Here is an 18795-nt window from a genome sequence, read left to right as displayed (position 1 = left end):
AAGAACTAAGAAAAATTCGTGTTTAGAAGTAAGGCGTTAGGCATATGAAGGTTTCGGGAAATATACGAAACTAAATTTTAGCACTCGTTACCAGGCTTAGCCGGGTTTTTCCGTCATGAGTTCATGTACGCCACTGATGTACGCGTTCATTTGTTTTCGGTTTTCTAAGTGTAATCTGGCAACCTTCATCCGGGACCCTGTGCGGAGATTCTCGCGCATGCGTAGAGAGGTCGTTACGAGATTTGTTGCTAAAAGTCAGATGATATGTTACTGAAAAATCCGTGTAATCCTTATCGATATTCTGTCCCAGGAGTATGAAAATTCTATGTGGTGGTGCTTTGATATTTGCGTAACGCCAGAATAATTGGCATTGTGTCATAGAACGTCCCAGTCTCGGAAGAGAACAGCAGCAAAAGTACGATACTGTTGTCCTATTCTCGAGTATTCTCTAAGATGGCGTCGTATTTTGGCTGAAAATTTGACAGTATACGGTATTTATTTCGTCCCGAAGCAACACTTCGCCGCCGTATTATCCCAGCATGGAGCTTCGAGTCGGGAACAAATATCGGCTTGGAAGAAAAATTGGAAGCGGATCCTTCGGTGATATTTATTTAGGTAAGTGCTACTGGTGTGGCATCACAAACCTGCTGATTGGTGACGGAGACGTATTTCTATCCTCCTCTGGTTTCTAGCAATTTGCAGCATCATTATTTGCGTCCTGCTACACGACTGACAGGGCGTTGAAAATGCGCTCGGTGAAACATTGCATTGTGTCAGCATTTAGAACCATCTAGCTTATGGTTTCCAGCTTCCTTAGACAGTGAACTCTTTGTACTTGGGTGATGCATTCAGATTAGCTGCACCGTCTTTAAAATGAAGCATTGAACGCCTACACGACGTCATAATATATCACAGTATAACTCAAGTTTTGTTGTGTTCTGTTGCACAACGAAAACTCCATTGCTCTCTGTTGATCATCACTGTGTGAGACAATGACCTAACAATAACACGACCTTTTGCTTGTTCTCTCGACTGGTTCTTCAGACCACATACGCGGTCGTTCAGGTGATTTGTAGACATCCGAAGTTTTGCGCAACATTAAAAAGCTTATTTGTTGTGTAAGTGCAATTTCTTCCGAAGATGTCTGGGGTGGGGGTTACTCGTTGGTGAAGCTGGGCGTAGCATCATAAAGTTCTCGTCGAGTGATAGTTTGTGGACATCTAATTTCATATTCTCCCTTGTTTGGTTTCGATACACAGTAGTGGAAATTATTGCTTCCGCACAGAGGACGTAGCTCCGACACAGGGAGTATGTCCACCTAAGCCTAACAGTGTATTGAGGTTGCTTGCCCTTACGTATGCGAACCGATGCAGGCTACCTTTGTTCCTTCTTGTCAAGTTGTAACCTGTACTCTGCTGGTTCCGTATTCCGTAACGCAGCCCTTTAATCGCGCCTGTATATCTAGGGCGTTCGCTTTGTAGCGCAGACATATCTAGCTCGTCCATTGCATCCGTAGAATCACGGTATCGTAAACAGACTAATATTGAGCACCTAGCATGGTAGGAACTGCTGTCACAAAAACAAAAAACACCATAATAAACGCGAGGTGGCATGTTTGGGGAAACTTTTTAAAACGAATGATCATACAGCCCCTACAGTTTGGTGTCACCTCTGTTGCTATTGAATGTTACACTGGTAAGGAACTAGAAGGTTTGCACAAGGGTTTTACTCCACCAGTAGGTTCACTAGTTGCGGCTTACACTGTGCTTTCATGCATGTTTGGAAGGCTTGGGGCTCAACATGGCACTGAGGTATTACTGTAATAAATGTAGGATGGCAGCATCTTGTCTTTATAAAAAAAATTAAAATCATTGTTTATAATTGTCTCCACTGCATACAAAACTTTGCAGGAATTTCAGTGACTTTGAACAATCATTATTTGTGTTTCTGTGCATGTTTGTTTCAATATCCAATATTGAGGGATACTGTTTTTTTTTTTGTGTGTATGTAACTGAACTGGGGGGGGGGGGGGGGCTGAGAGGGTCTGAGCCCCTCTGAAATTTAGGCCGCCTTGTATGCAAGGCACCATTTCTTCACGGTAGCTCAGGTTGATTTCCTGAAGCACGCAATGAATGTGATCACCACTGCCTGATCGTCACAGTTTTGCCTCGTAAGTGTGGGAGCAAAGAAAGATAGACAATCGAAGAAATATGAAAATATATAAAAGGTGCATGTTTCCGTAAAAGTAGTTAACGCCTGTGATATGGGATACCGAGAATGTAGACAATGAAATCACCTTTTTGCAGTTCTCTTTTTCTTAAGCAGCACATGTACTTCTTATGAAAGCTGATGACCAGAACTACTGTGCTGACTATCACCTGGATAATTTGTGCATGCCTGCCTTCTCATATATAATATATATTTCAACACAAGAAAATTTGTAAACACACAGAGCATCATGCACTTTGACATTGGTCAGCCAGTTTTCTCCACAAATAATCTTCATCACATTTGTTCTCTATCTAGGCACAAACATAACAACAGGGGAAGAGGTTGCTATCAAGTTGGAATGTATCAAAACCAAGCATCCGCAGCTGCACATTGAGTCCAAGTTCTACAAGATGATGCAGGGCGGCGTTGGCATCCCTCTGATCAAGTGGTGTGGCTCAGAGGGAGACTACAATGTAATGGTCATGGAGCTGCTGGGGCCTTCACTAGAGGACCTGTTCAACTTCTGCAATCGTAAGTTCTCCCTCAAGACAGTGTTGCTGCTGTCAGACCAGCTGGTGTCTCGAGTTGAGTACATCCACTCCAAGAACTTCATCCACCGTGACATCAAGCCAGATAACTTCCTTATGGGACTTGGAAAGAAGGGCAATTTGGTGTACATTATTGATTTTGGCCTAGCCAAGAAGTATCGGGACTCCCGCACCCACAACCACATCCCCTATCGGGAGAATAAGAACTTGACTGGCACAGCGCGGTACGCATCTATCAACACGCACCTGGGTATAGAACAGAGCCGCCGAGATGACTTGGAGAGCCTGGGCTATGTGCTCATGTATTTCAACCGAGGGAGCCTTCCTTGGCAAGGTCTGCGTGCTGCCACAAAACGGCAAAAATATGAAAGGATCAGTGAGAAAAAGATGTCCACTCCAATTGAAGAACTTTGCAGGGCATTTCCACGTGAGTACAGAGTTCCTTGTACTACATTGCTCTGTGTGCATACAAGACAGTTGAGGGGGGAATGTAGTGCTACAGAGTGCTGATATGATCTCATAAGCTTGCTTCAGGTACAATATCAGGCTACTCGGGGAAGTTGTTGAAGCAGTACTCTTTTGTTGGGTTTTGCTCCCTGTACTTGTTCTTGCATAAAGCATGATTCTACCTATACTGCGTTCCATCGCGTGCGGACGTGGGCGGACGTCTGTTATCGTGGCAAAGGGCTTCTGCAGCAGCTGAACCATTCGCCCGAGCTTAACTTCTTCCAACGCATGCATGGACCTGCAAGAAGAGAACCAATCGCCATGTTCTGCGCAAGCTTAGGAGGCACTTCTTGTCTGTGCGAAACGAATTTCAACGTGGGCATTGTAAGCACGAAGCACACAGAGAGCAGAAAAAAGATGCAGCATTCGTTACATTTGCTATGAACTGGCAACAGCTTCTGTCATGTCACCCTCGAACGTAGACACAAAGCTTTCTGCTCTAAGGCTTTGTAGACAAAGAGGCCACAAAAGACGCGTTGCCACTTGTGCTGCCAGCATGTATGTGAACACTCTAGTGGATTGCTTATGTCTTGCGCATATATATGCTGGCATCTTCACGCTATGAAACGAAGTAGTCTGAACCAAGTTTAAAGGGACCATGAAATGGTTTTCACGAATTCAGAGTACTCTGCCGGAAAAGGTTCACATGATCCCTCACTGTCATACACAGATTAACTTTGAACCATATTCAGTGCACCGTTACCACACAAAAATAGCGGGATGTGACCGCCGGATACATCCCTTCGAAGTGGGCTTACATCATCAACGTCCAGTCCTCCAGCCAATTGTGGACCACTGGGAGCACACACCCTGCGAGACCACGTTGGTGCATGGTTTTGGTTCGGACAACAATGACACTCTTTGGCCAATAGTTACTCTTGTGCCATAAAAAAAACTCTCTCTCTCCCATTGATCTTCGCACACAATCTGGCACCCCACCCGCATAGTCAACTCGCACGCAGGACAGTATGGTAAAAGCATAAATTATATAAACTCAACGGGCTAGACAGATGAATCTCACTCCTTTTTTATTGCTGTGAAGTTGACCACATATACACATTCCCATACTTGCCAAGTCTCCCAGTTTATCCAGGAGACTCAGATTTAGACCGTTTTGTACGATCGAGAAACACTCTGAAAATGCAGTTTCTCCCTCTATCTGTCCAAGCACCTGCTTTTAGTCTGGCCACACAGACGTAAATGTCAATCCAATCTCGGTTGAATTGCCATCACCGTTGCGGCTGCTGTGTTTTTGCTTTGGGTATCGCCGGCGATGGCTCTGTAAGTGAAATAAGTCTCTTAAGCAGTACACAGCTGAATTTGGACGTGTAGCCGAGTCTAGGAAAGGCAAGCATCAACAAAGACAAGCATCTGCACCGTTTGTGGCTGTAACGTCACCTTTTTGACTGGAGGGAGGACAGACGTTTTATGCCGTTTATGCCGTATGCGTGCAATGGGACGTTTTGTGCATGTTACGTTGAGGAAGCATAAGAGCCACCTTGAATGCCAAGACAAACACCAGTATCTAGGTCAGTTCATCCACAAACAAGACGACGACTATGATGTTACCTGCACGGAGTGTCTGTTCAACAGATTTCTATTGGAGCACAGCTTCTAGCCTCAACCACAATCCTGCCCGGTGTACCTCCGTGTTCCCAACTTCTGATGTTGCAAAGCGGTACGTGTGTGCTCGAACTAAGACGACTGCTACTGCCAGCGTAATGGGAAACTATGTCCCAGGGCGCAAGACATTATAAAGGTGTCGTCTGCAGAAATATGGTCTGTGTAAGGAAATGTCGGATCTTTGGGTGCGGCTATTCACGCACAATAACGACCTTGAAGATGTACAGGATGTGCTTTTTCGGCAGGAGGAAATTCCCAGGCACATCTCTACACACGATAAGCCATTCTCCAGGTTGAGTGATGAGGAATTCCGACAAAGGTTCCAGCTGACCAAGAGTACAGCTCTTCATGTGCTTTCACTGTTTGAGCCATCACTGTTGCCCCTATATCAGTTGCTTATATCATTAGTGATAGTGATAGTGGCACCTAATCCCTTTTGGTACAGGGCAGACTTCCAGGATGGAGTCACAGGTGTAAAAATAAAAAGAAAAGAAAATAGTTCTCGATGAGTTAAATTTGTTTCTGTTTGTTACTTAGGTCATTTCTATGGTTGCCTTGTGAGACTGTGTTTGATTTTCTCCCAGTGCACTAGGCGGCTCTGTATCTGCTTGAAAGGCTCGTTTGATGGTGGGTCTTCCACTTCGCTTTCAGTTTCTGTTTCAGCTTGTTTGAACAAGCACTGCATGCTCTCATCCATTTTTTGGATCTTGGGAGCATACTCTTGGATTTTCTCGCACTCTGTTAAAATGTGTCGTATGGTTTCCGCTGCTTTTCCGCATAACTGGCACGTAGGATCAACGTTCTCAAATAATTCACTCCTTCTCTTGTTCGTTAGAAGGCATCCGGTGCGTGCTTGCCCTGTCTCCTTTGTATTGTGTGTCTCCTTGCAGGTCTCTGGCTTCTGCTTGTGTTTGCTGTAATACTTGAGGCTCTGTTTTTTAGTTACTTTCTTCCGCCAGTCGTCCATTTCAATCGCATTTATCTCTTCAGTGGTGATTCTTATCCACTGTGCCTCGTTGCGTGCTGTCTGTTGCCTCGTATTTCTACTAAATTTTCTGTCATATTGATTTTCAGTCCGCAGTACCTCATATGGTGGAATACTCTCTTTGCTATTGATGTTTCTGGAAGCATCGGCCCAGGTAGTGAGTCTTGGATTTTGCATCTCGTGCCGCGAAAGTAGACCATGCCATTTCCCCTTGTATTGCTGAGCAAATTTTCCTCCAAGAATCCATCTTCCGAGCACACGTTGGTTTTGATCTAGGGATTTAATTGTAGGTGCCGACAATACTATGGCGTCATTTGCGAAAGTGAGTGCTGGGACTGCAGTTGACTTCCAGAGTAACGTCCCAACGGTGTATTGATTATATGAGTGTCTTGCTAGGTTCCAGATATGATCTTTGAGGCGATTTGATTTTTTTATGACATTTAGTTCGCGTTAAGATAATTTTCTTCGCACGTGATGCTTATTCCTAGGTACCGGTATTCTTTTGTGCGTGCTATTTGATGGTATTGAAGTTTTAATGATTGTTCATGCTGTTCCTCTTTTCCGAAAGACATCCATAGTGTTTTTGAGTAATTGAATTTAAATCCATCTTTGTCAGCCTCTTCAGAGCAGATGTTTAGCATGTGTTGTAGGGCTTCTTCTGTTGGCGCTAAAATCACGATGTCATCTGCGAACGACAACACGGATATTTTTGTTTCTGTCAGTTTTCCTTTCACTGAGAATGTTTTCAGCGTAATACCTTCCGTCTCTTCTAGCAGGCGCATAAGCAGGTCGTTGATGTAAACGTTAAACAACATAGGAGACAGGGGGCAGCCTTGTCGTAGTCATTACATTTCTACGCCACTGGCGACCCCTCAGATCCAACAGAGAGGGCGTCCACCATCGAAGAAATTTGCAACATATGTAACTTTCGAGATGTAATCGGCAGTGTGGATTGCACACCAATTGCTATTCAATCTCCTAGAGGTCTGATGGGAGAAATGCACAAAAACAGGAAAGGCTACTTTTCACAAAACATTCATGTTGCGTGTAATGCACGGCTTCAAATTACAAGTATAGTTGCTAGATGGCAAAGAAGCATTCATGACCATACAACCTTCAAACATTTCGACACATTTCGCACAGTTCGAACGTGGCACATATGGGCAGTCATTGCTCATTGGTGACAGTGGGCATCCATGTCAACCATACCTCATGACGCCTCTCCGGACGTCACAGACAAGATCAGAGCGAAGGTACAATGCTGCAGATATTCGTACGGTGTGGAGAGGATGTTTGGAAGTGGCATTTGCCTGCCCTCAAATATGAACCTAGAATCATGTTCTGCACAGCTCTTGAAGCTGTTGTCGCCATTGCCGTACCTCACAACATTCCCTCTGATACTGGAGATCCGGTGCCAGATGTGGAAGATCCTCCACATCCTGTTCACGATTAAGTGGAACCCCCTTCCACCACAGGAATACCAGCTATGGCAACTGGGCACGCCAACAACTAATCCAAAATTATAATGAATTATAATTAAAGAAAACGATGACAGAAACGGTGAAATATCTTATTTGCGCAAGTCGGCTTTTTCTTTTTTTCAGCCACAAGGAGCTTTGTCAGAAATTATTGCAAATATCGAAAGCACATAGTCAGTTGTGACAGACAGTAGAACCTCCTAGACCTAGGCAGTAGAAGTCGTCGGGACGGCGAAAAAATTTTGAATCAAGCTGGCGTTCAGATTAAAGTCACAGTCCGGTCGAAAACATAGGTCTGGGAAATACCGCCTTACGATTTCTAATACTACTCACAACAACTGTGCAAAATATTTCACAAGAAATCGTATCGCACGATTTATAATCGATTTTTTTCTATGCCGCAGTTGGTCCTGAGTAAAGGCCGCAGCGAGCTCTCGCGTGACGTGCATAAGAGCAATGCTGCACGTGACTTGCGGATGCCTGTTTGCGCGATAGTTGATTGTTGCGTGCTAGCATTTGTCCATTATGATGTTTTTGAGTAGTAATCACGTGTTATGTAGACTAAAATGCAGAGTAGCGTCAATGTAAAGACAGGTATCTCGACGCAGCCTTCTGTTCAGTACACTCATAGACAAAAACACCTCTCTGCATTCCCAGCAACGGCGCAGTCCTCCGCTCCACTCTGTCCATTGGGGACGTCATGCTCACGTGACGGCTGACTTACATAGAGGATCCTTGGGGCAAGGAGTATGCGAGGGAGAAAAACGAAACCGGATGTCTTCAGAGTAGTGATGGGCAATCCAGTTCACTTTGGTGAACTCGTTCGTACAGTTCAGTTTGGTTCACTGAACCGTTCAAAAGATTCGTTCTTTCCGGTTCTTTCGTTCATCTTTCCGTGACGTCATAACATCATGTGACCGATCTCAACGGCGAACTGGCATCTACTTATGTGCAGGGTTATAGGTTGTAGACAGTAACTGAGTAAGAGTTCTGTTTTGTGGACGAGTGTGTTCCATGATGTTCCATGACATTACCGCGTTAAATCTGACAGTCACCTGCCGGCCATATTGGTCATATGTTGCGATAAGCGAATGCATGTTTATGGGACCGTCTTTCGCTGTAATGAAGAAAATAAACAATTCATTCTGCGGCACTGTAATTCTCTCGTAGTTTACATTTTCTTCAGTCCACTTTCCGCTTGCTTCCGCCTCTCGGCAGGGCTTTCTTTGGTCACGCAAATTCACTTTCATAGTTACTTTTTGGTCCCCTTCATAGTAGGTCCATTCTTTTCGCCTGCACCCCGGCCCTGAACTAGTTTAAGCCCTCTCACATTCTTTTCGCCATGTACCTCTCATGTATTTAAGAACTGGTGATGGACCTGTGCAGCACTTTTCTTTCGAAAAGAATGAACTTAGTCTACGGGAAACAGCGAGACTCACTGCGACCTGTTAGAAAGAATCGAAAGCCACCCACGATCGAGCTTACTTCCCGCTCGAGGTAGTGTTTCCGCCGTTCCCAGCGGTCGAATGAATCAACACTCAACTATTCCGGTGCGGGCCCCATCTGTCGGCATTGCTCTGAAGCTTGAATATGACAGGCCACGAGCTCGATTGGCCACACTGAGAGCTTACCGGTTTGTGATTGGCCAAGCCCCACGATCTGGGATGAATCGGAGAGCACTGAAGGCGAGTCGCAAAGCCGGGGATCGAAGAACGATAGAGAACTCAACAATCGAAGGAATAGGAGAACGAGGAGAGAACCGTTCACTCGCGAGCTGAATCGAAGAGCAACGGAATCGTTTGCTCTCAAACGGCGCACTGGTTCTTCGGTTCTCCGCGACTCGTTGCGTTCTTGGCGTTCTCCGCGACTCACTGCGTTCTCGACGTTCTCCGCGACTCGCTGCGTTGTGGCGTTGTTCTTGCTGGTCTCCTTTGGAATCTTAGCGTTGGTTCACTACGGCGCGTCTGCGTTCTCCGCGACTCGCTGCGTTGTTCTTGCTGGTCTCCTTTGGAATCTTAGCGTTGGTTCACTACGGCGCGTCGATATCGAGCTTTGTGGTGGACATCGTATGGGTGGAAGTATTCAGAATCAAAAATGTGTTTTCTGATTTTTTGTTAATGATCGGCTCGCTATACGTATCGCTGGTGGTGATCTGCACTCGATAAATCCGAGTTATTTGTCAGGTATACCGGAAAAGGGCCTTTCTGGCTAGTATGTGAGATGGCGGACACGTTTTTCATGTACGTATTTAGTAATGATCAGTACTTAGAAATCTTAAACCAGTCCCCTGGTGCCTGCCTACTTCGAATTTGGCGCCTCAGTTGCTACGGTAGAGGCTCCGCATAAAAAACTAGTAATGATAAGGGTCACATGACCCACTGGCGTCAATGATTCGCGAACGAATCTTTGGAACGAGTCCCTAATGTTCACTGATTTGAACGAACACATCAGATATTCTGCCACCCGCCCAGCTGCGCCTGGCTAAGTACTGCGCATGCGTTCAACGCTGCTTTACAGCGGCGAACATAGATGGCGACACGCGCACCATCGACTGGAGGAGAGTGGAGAAACGAGGAACTGTGAAGCGAGCGCAGCGGAACCTGACAAAACGGACTAACTCTAAACCCACTCACTCTCCCCACTCACCTAAACCCATAATAAGGAAGGAAGGACGTCTAAGTGAACTGGGGAACGAGTACGATCGACAATAGTGGATGAGTTCATTCAGTTTGTGCCCGGGATTCGTTCATTCCGAACTGTTCATTCGCGAACGACACATCACTACTTCAGAGGAGTATTTTTTATTCGATATCTCGAAAACCACGCCAGTTTGTGAGCTGAAACTTTCCACACAGCATGTAAGCCTCCCTGGCAGTTGGAAAAAATCAACTTCCGGTTTTCCAGGACTGTCCCTTTAAGCGAACCTAGGCACATGGTGAAGGAAAATATATTTATTTGCCGAAAAACTCGTTTATCTTTGTCTGCCGCTTTCCGAAAATGACATCGCATGTCACTGTTCGTTCAAGACGGGCTACAAAGTCCATCATACCGCTGTGCGTGTGCCGTTGTCTTAAGCTTCGTTGCGAGGAGGTCGCGCTGCAGATTGGCTGCTGGGAAAGGGAAGTCAACAGGGGAGCAAACACGTGGTTTTTATGGCAGATCGTCGTTGCGTGGGTTGAAAGCCGATGGAAGATGATTAAATTTGTCAGGAAACTTACAATTTAAGTGGGATACGGGCCAGTTTTCTTCAGATTATGCGGTCAGATTGCAATGCGTGAAGACGTGACTGCAGCAATACTTTCAATTAACCGGAATTTCAAATTAAGCGAGATGGATTAACGAGGTTCTACTGTATTATTATGGGAGAGAATTACCATAGTTGTTTATTTTGAGCAGAGCGCGAGAGAGATTCCCTCGTCATTGTCCCTATAGGTGACAATATTTAGAGTTCCAACCTTGCTTTTGTAAGCTCTGTCTCTGCTAGTTCAGCCTTCAGGTGAAAGACTAATTTTTGTTTGATGCTGCTTTTTGAGTAGCCTGAGCTTCTCTCTTCATATATACTTTTCTGGCATCAGCCACTCCATCATATTTATCAAGAGCAAACTGATTAGAGGATGCTCTTGTAGTTTGCCAATGTATCTGTGGTGCTGCCGTGGACCTCATGTCACGACCTACTTAATAAGAGAGCGACCAGGTCACTTTCCCAAATCCCTATGGAGCGGCCGTCCGCGGAACCTCCTCGCAATTTCCTCCTCTCACAGGTGAAACGCCCGCTTGGCGCGCTGCCCACATTCCCTAAAACAGGGGGACTCCGCATTGGGACATGTGACGAGATGGTGTTCGTATTGACTCGTGTACATCTTTTCGACGTCCATATTGATTTGTAGTGTACAACATCGACTCCTGTGCTCGTTTTGTCGGGGTATACTTTACATGGACGCCGTTTATTTTGTTTTCTCGTGCGATGACATATTGGTACACAGTACAAGGTACTTCATTTGATACCACGCCGTCCTTGAAAAGCAAGTTCCCCCGTACCTGGGAGAACTTGGGAGGTACCCGGGTTCGAGTCCCGGAGCTGTATGTGCAGTGTGGATTTTTTCGTGGGTTTTCATCAGACACTTTTAGACATATCTCCGCAAAATTCCCTTGAAGTTGCCCCAGGACATGTTTTCTTTTAGTCGTGACGTTGCCCACATCCGTGAGGCAGATAACAGTGAGCCCTTTCACCACCCCCACCCCCATATCGCTGTAAAAAACCAATCAACTCATTGGCGATCCAGCAGTGGAGACAATCATGCTCTGGTACGTGGAAGTGCGCGCAGGGACTGAAACCGGGGCGAAACCGAAGACGACTTGGAACCCAAATTTCTTCCATATCCACATCTGCAATCCACCGTTCGCAACTAACCAAAGCCGCAACCTGAACCGAATTATGTGATTTCGGTTACCGGTTCATAAGAATATGCTCACGCGTGAACGCGATCAGCTTGGGATGCGATATATATTTCTTTACAACTCTGATTAGTGGCGTTGAACGTGCTTCTGCGACATCCACGCAGCCAGCAGATACATCCTACAGAAAACCGAAAAAGTACCGGTTCAACTGCTTGGTTACCGGTAACCACAAGCATTAAAACGGCGAGCCTCCTACCTGTAACCGCTTTCAGAGTTCTGACACTGAACCGTAATCAAACCGATATCCGCTTCGGTTCCAGTCCTTCAGTGATAGACTAGGTCCCGGTTTCACCATCACCAATTAGCATTTGAACCGAGAACAACGGTGTCTTAACTTGAATTTAACGCTTAACTATGCTACTCTAAAGGAAGTTACTGTCACTGGAATATTCATCAGATCACGCAACGCTGGATCTTAGTCCAAAGTTAACCACTGTTGGTAAAAAAGGGCCATAGGTTAAGAGCAGTTCCTGCTGCTCTTCCTGTGGCGATACGCTCCTGTATGCCGTTATTTATATTTAAGATTCATTTAAAGTTGGTGCCATCACGCACTGAACAAGTGCGTCTGTATGTACACACTCGGTATCTCCAAAGTGAATTGTTGTAGGAAATCTCTTCTACATGCTCAAAAAGAAAAGGAAGAAATGTTAGTAATATGTTAAGGGGCAAAGTAAAAGTGACCGCAGCTGAATTGCAAGGTTTTGGAGAAATATCTCAGATGGATGACAGCACACTTTTTCGCTTTTCACGCGAGGAAGCATCTTGCCTTGCAAAAAGGCACTACGGAATAAACCATGCTCATGAGAACTGAGGTTTTCGTGGCGGTTTGGTGCGTAAAGATTATGATATGTTTGGCAAAAAAAAAAAAAAAAGAAGGCACAAATATCTGACGCGGATGCGAAGAAGTCCGTAGAAAGCTACCGCATAAGCACTACAACCCCCATTGAAGTAGGGAATGTCGGCAGCGCCACCAATGCTCCTGCGGCAAACATGTGAAACAAAAAGGCCGGCGCTGGAAGGGGGGTCAAGTGAACTGGTCGTTCTCTTATTAAGTAGGTCGTGCCTCATGTAGCTTTCACTCTGCATTGCTGAAGAAGTCAGGCTTGAAATGGTAGAATTTACAATTGACAATACACCCACATCAACCCAGTTGAACCCAATCTGAGTCCAGTTAGGATGCAATTCACTGGGGTGAAAAACTGGGCATGTTGGTATCGATCTTGCATGGTGTACTAGCACAACGTGGCACGGACAGAAGGAAAAACAGGAAAGAGAAGCAGCACCTTTGGAAGTCTACCACAAGAATAGCTTTGCAGTACAGTCAAACTCCTTTACAACGAAACTCAGGGGACACCAAAAAAAATTTGCAGTAAAGGTATTTTCGTTAAAAAGGATGTCCATTATTGGACCTATAGGGCTCCAGCGGGACCGCAAAAAAATTTGCTGTAGTGGTATTTTCGTTAGAAAGGTGTTCGCTATAAAGGAGTTTGACTGTATATAAATTGTGGCATCATTAGTGAAACATTCCACTGTTAAGACAAATTTTTTATACAGTGGGCTGTGAGTTATGAAAGCTGCCATTATAACACGTTGGCGTAAACATGGATACCTATGGGAAAGTTTTTGCAAAGGCAGTTTGTGAATATTGCACTATCTGTCCATGATTGTGAAACCACAGCTAAAGTAACAGTGTTTACTGTCATCTCTTGGAGACATGTCTGGCCCAGTGGCACACGATGGTGCAGCTACAGGAAAATCTGCGGATAACGATATCTCTTATAACAATATGCCTCGTGAAGCGATGGTTTATGATTTTGTCCAATACTACTTTGTTTCTATGGGGAAAGAACCTGCGTGCAGCGATGGAGACTGGGGTTCCGAGTACTCCCATAACGATGTTGGACGCTATCCTGTGCATGTAACCTCTCGGCGATTTTCGCACTGCATCAGTTGTCTCACATTCACTTTTTCCCAGAATGGCCGTGCACAAGGAGAATGGGGACAGCGGGAGGCGGGAAGCAGGGCGGGGCTTGGAGACCCCAGGAGGTGGCGTGGTATGAGGTGCTCCGGTTGACAATAAGAAATTGCTTTTTGAAAGGAGGCTTCGTTTCGCCAAAGGAAGACGCGGCCTTGTTGGACAATCGTTGACGACGAGCCACAGTCCCTTCGGCAACAGGCCTCAGTGTCGAACTTAGTCGGCGACGACACTATGTTACAAGACTACGTTGGCATTGACAACAGTGTGCTGGTCACAGAGGCTGTGACGGGCGACACAATTGTACGTGACGTTCAAGTGGACAAGACACACGGCAGCGATGCTTCTGTACGAAGATGACTCCAATTTGCCTTGGACTACCTGTGCAGTGGCACTCTTAAAGATTTCATCACAGAGCATGGTCTTTCCACGCACTTCTTTTTCCAAGTTTTTTTTACTTTTCGGGGACGCGCTATTTAGGTCAACCATTGTTTAATGATGTACCCCATATAACAGTGGAATTTGCGATTACCGTCAATATCGTTATACGCAGGTTTCGCTGTATTACGTCCAGCACAATGCTGGTCCCTGGCTGGTACATAATGTTATGTACTTAAGCCAAGTTAAATCATGTTGCAATCTCGTTTAATTAAAATTTAATTTAAAAATTAAAAGTAGGTGTCAGAAAAAGACAACGAAAGTTAGTCTTACTTAACAATAACCCAGCAATATGCAGACAGGGATGAACAGCCACACAGGACAACAGCGTACTCACAACTTGTTGAAATTTATTGGACAGGTTAGTTGGGGGAGGCAGTTATGGTGGCCATAGGGTTGAGCAATTTGAATCACTCAGGTTTAAATCGGCGATTTAATCGCAATTAAAATCACCCGTATTTTTTATGATTTAAATCACTTCCCCCTTCTTATGTTCTGCTTGAAAGTAATACCTGTTGGAAATGGAGGTGAAGGCGTGGCAATCAATTCAAGAACACCCGTCCTGAGATTTATTGCTACTGTTGTAAAACTCCAGCCAGGCAAGAGAAACACACCGTGTATACATCTTGCACTAGAATGGTGCTGGGCTAAACATATGCTAGCCCCTCTTTGCCCTGCCCCACAGCTCGAGCAAAATACTGCTTACGTGATGAAGTATGTTCGAGAGTGTTGATGTCAACACACAGTGTGTGCGGCAATGACAATGAGGTCCTGCATTTCTTTGCCGCATGCCCTACATACGGCACACATACCGTGTTTGCATAACGGCACAGCTCCTTCGTCGAGAAACTTCCATACTGCGTCCCTTTTCCTACCAGACATTGCAGCGCGAACATGTAGCACAGCCGTGTTTCAAACTTTGAAGCACAAAAATTTGTTTTGTTTCGTTGCGACGTTGATTTGCCTACTGTATGCCTGTGGCGATCTGGGCACCACAGAAAGATGTACTCCCTAATTTACTAACTGTGAATTCCGCTGGTCGCTGTAGTGCAGAAGAAGTTACGCTGACTTGAGCGTGGATGTCACACGGCCGCTTCAATCCAACATGTGTCAATTCATTGGTCTTATGTCTGCGCTTCGTTCATTTCTACGCTGAACTCATGCCGGCACTACATGAAAACGACCAGCAGAATCCGCCATAACATTTTCTTTCTTCTGCTTGCATTTAACAATGTGCACTTACATTGTCATCAACTCATCGTGCATATTTTAAATACATCAATGCTGGATGTCAAAACTTTGTTGATTTCATGTCTTCGTAGGAATCATCCTGTTCCAGCGTATTACCAGGGAATGTTGGAACTTTTTCTGCAATGCGTTGAGCCATTATGAACCCGAATACACCTGTTCAAACCTTTCAGTGCTCCGGAACTGAACCAAACCTGTAAATTTTTCGGTTCAACACTCAGTTCTCAACTACATTGATGTATTCTTCTGCAGTCCAGTAGCCTTTATTATTCCCTCAGCGTGAAATTAGGGCATCACATTTTGAGGCTTCAAGGCATCGTGAACTAACAGAGAACAAAGTTTGGTAACACACGAGAGCAGATGACAGCATTACGGAATAGAGTGTAAACCTTGATGCAAGTTTAACATATTAGGTTTTGAATGAATATTTTACAAATGACCTTGCACTTCTACCATTGAATATTTTACAGTTTGCATAAGTGGCAGAAGCAAATTGAGTTTGAACGTAAAGAAAAACTTGTTCGATATGCTTGAGACAATCGCCGAGTGTGGAATAGTCGCGTAACATCCGAAAGCCCATAGTGCACTCTCACAATACATCAAAATAAATTCCTAGCTGAAGTGTATCACTTCACAAAACCAGGCTGGGGAAAGCTAGGAATTGCGTGAGTGTGGAGTATGCTCAGTTAGGGGCTTTCCTCCACTGGACTGACTTTTGAGGGAGCTCAAGCGTTGAGCCGTACTTGCGGGAGCTCTGAACTGAGATTGAAGTAACCGGCAGTACGATGGCCGGTATGATATGAACCGGCGGCATGTACTGTCGACACATGCCTATTGTTGTAAGCATAACGTCAGTCTGACGCAGGTGTAAGAGAATATCAGTATTCCCAATCTTCGATGTTGCTCATCACATGCTTCAAGGGGAGGGAATCCTGCTCCCCGAGGTAAATACACGCTTGAGAGCAGGGTGGACTGATTTAAATCATCCCAATCTAAATTGTTGATTTTAATTGTGATTTAAATCAGCACACAAATGACTGCTAAATTTAAAACAAAAATCATTGAATTTGCACGGGCTCGCAAGTATGTTATGCTTAGGTATTATTCTAGCAGTGCTTGGACAAATAAATGAATGTTGGGCCATTACATGCCAGATGATGCAAAGTGGGTGCTCCACCATCACAGATTTTTTTCAAGAAATTGGTGCAGGTAGAAGACCCACGTGGAATAGTAGTTCTGGAGGATGCAGCTCAAAATACAGTACCTTTAATGTTTTAGAGGCCTAAGTAAGTATGGTAAAGTCAGAAAAGTATACCTCACCTTTTTCACAGTTATTCACCCGCGAGTGATGCGACAAGATACCGCATGTGATTTTTATATAGTGGAAAGGTGTACTGTCACACGCTGTGTATGTTACGCAAAGCAGGTTTCTTCCTCGCCCTCTAATGGCACACCTAAACTATGCGATTTCTCTTCTGTTTGTGAGTTTTTAACTGCTTTGGGTAGCAACTTGGTAACGATGTATTCACTGCCCCTTAGTGAGTGGGGTTCCAGGTATGTCCCCAAAGTTTCGTGTGCATGTGCATAGTACATTGCGCGTTAGCGGAGCGCAAAAATGTAAAATATGCAATTTTCCCGGTTTTCGACCGCCATTTTCGGGATGTGAAGGTCCACGTGGAAACAACTGCGAGGTGCTTTTTGATAAAAAAAAAAGGCATTCCACTACATAATAGTAAAAAATTGGAGGAGGATGTGGCGCAAGAAAAGAACCTTCTCGCTGATAGACACCAGCACACTATTGCCATGCCAGGCACAAGAAGTCTACACCATTTTCTGCCCATATCTACCACAGCAATAGAGTGAAGCGAACATCATTCTCTTTGGAGAAGCAAGTGTTTAGCGTGCATAAGATCATTTAAACCGAATCTGCTCTAGAGCTAGTGTTTGTGTTAGTGTTGTTGTCATGTTTTGTATCAGTAAAAGGATAAATGTAAATGATAATTTGTTACTTAGAATGGAAAAAAATGCCACAAAACACCGGTAATGTGGACAAACGACAAGTAAACGATGATACCAAAGAAACACTTCCTATTGCTTCTTTGTCACTGTAGAACGTGCTTAGAAAGCGGACTTCAACGTACCTGCGGAATGCCAAGGGTGGTCGAGAACAAAAAATTTTCTCGCGCAATTCAAAAAGTACTTTTTCGATTTTTTACTATTATGTAGTGTAATGTCATCTTTATCTAAAAGCACCTTGCAGTTGTTTGGACATGGGCTGCCACATCCCGAAAATTGCATATTGTAAATTTTCTAGCTCTCCTAACACACAATGCACTGTGTACATGCACACGAAACTTTTTGAGGACATACCTGGAACCCCACTCGATAAGGGGCAGTGAATGCATTGTTCCTGATTTGCCACCGAAAGCAAACTTAAGGCAAATGCACCATTAGAGGGCGAGGGAGAAACCTGCTTTGCATAACGTACACAGTGTTTGTACGTGCGAGTGAGTAAATGAAAAAGGTGAGGTATACTTTACCATATTTACTTAGGCGTCTAAAAAAATAGAGGTAGTGTATTTTGAGCTGCGTCCTTTAGAACTACTGTTCCGCATGGATCTTCTACCTGCACAAATTTTTTTAGAAAATCTGTGATGGTCGAGCACCCACTTTCGATCATCTGGCATTGAATGACCCTGTTACAAACATCAAGTTTAGGTACACAGGTACAGTGTCAACTGTAGTTGCTTTTATTATTGGACTCGAGCAACTTGAGAGTCCACACTTGGTAGGCGAAAATGCTCTCCTTGCGATGAATCGAATTTCGAGAAGTCTCCTTTCCATGTGGGTCACTGGAGTCAATGACATACAATTACTCTCATGGGCTGCCAAGTTCAATAAATGAACACCCCCAATGTAAGTACTTCCTTTCACAGATTCAAAATAAATTTTGTAAATAAAACTGAGAAGACATAAAACTGGGAAAAAACTCAAATAAGTGGGGTCTAATGAATCTCTGAAATTATCGATGTTGCGATCGTGTATTGTAAAAATTCTCATTGTAGCTATCTTACTTTTGGAGCAGAACCACAATTCCATGAAATGAACACTTGAAAGTAAAAAAAAATCCTAAGTTTAACTCGCTTGTTGTAGAAAAGCGTGGCATGTGTCTACTTGGCATTCGCATTTAACATTCACTTCCGTTCCAGTGTCAACGCTCTGTACTGCTTGGGTTGTGCCACTGTCATAATGATTCAGGCACTGAGGTACTCAATGTAACAGCAGTTGACACTCTTACTTAGCACCGTGGGCGAAACAAAAGCA

General features: G+C 44.6%; 1 protein-coding gene across 3 annotated transcripts in view; it reads left to right on the top strand.

Moving 5' to 3' along the window:
* The first annotated feature begins 194 nt into the window (after positions 1–194).
* The window catches only part of LOC135391514 (casein kinase I-like), a 35876-nt gene continuing 17275 nt past the window's right edge, over positions 195–18795 (top strand). Inside the window, exons 1-3 of one of the 3 annotated variants that reach the window (XM_064621784.1) lie at positions 196–415; positions 512–615; positions 2527–3186. In XM_064621784.1, coding sequence (XP_064477854.1) covers positions 540–615; positions 2527–3186 — 736 coding nt within the window. In that variant the 5' untranslated portion in view covers positions 196–415; positions 512–539. Of the gene's footprint in view, positions 616–2526; positions 3187–18795 lie in introns of all 3 variants that reach the window. The other 2 variants (XM_064621785.1, XM_064621783.1) reach the window with 2 other exon arrangements.

This window comes from Ornithodoros turicata, chromosome 4 (assembly GCF_037126465.1).
Source record: "Ornithodoros turicata isolate Travis chromosome 4, ASM3712646v1, whole genome shotgun sequence".
NCBI classification, from domain to species: Eukaryota; Metazoa; Arthropoda; class Arachnida; order Ixodida; family Argasidae; genus Ornithodoros; species Ornithodoros turicata.
This window is presented reverse-complemented; position numbering and strand designations above follow the sequence as displayed.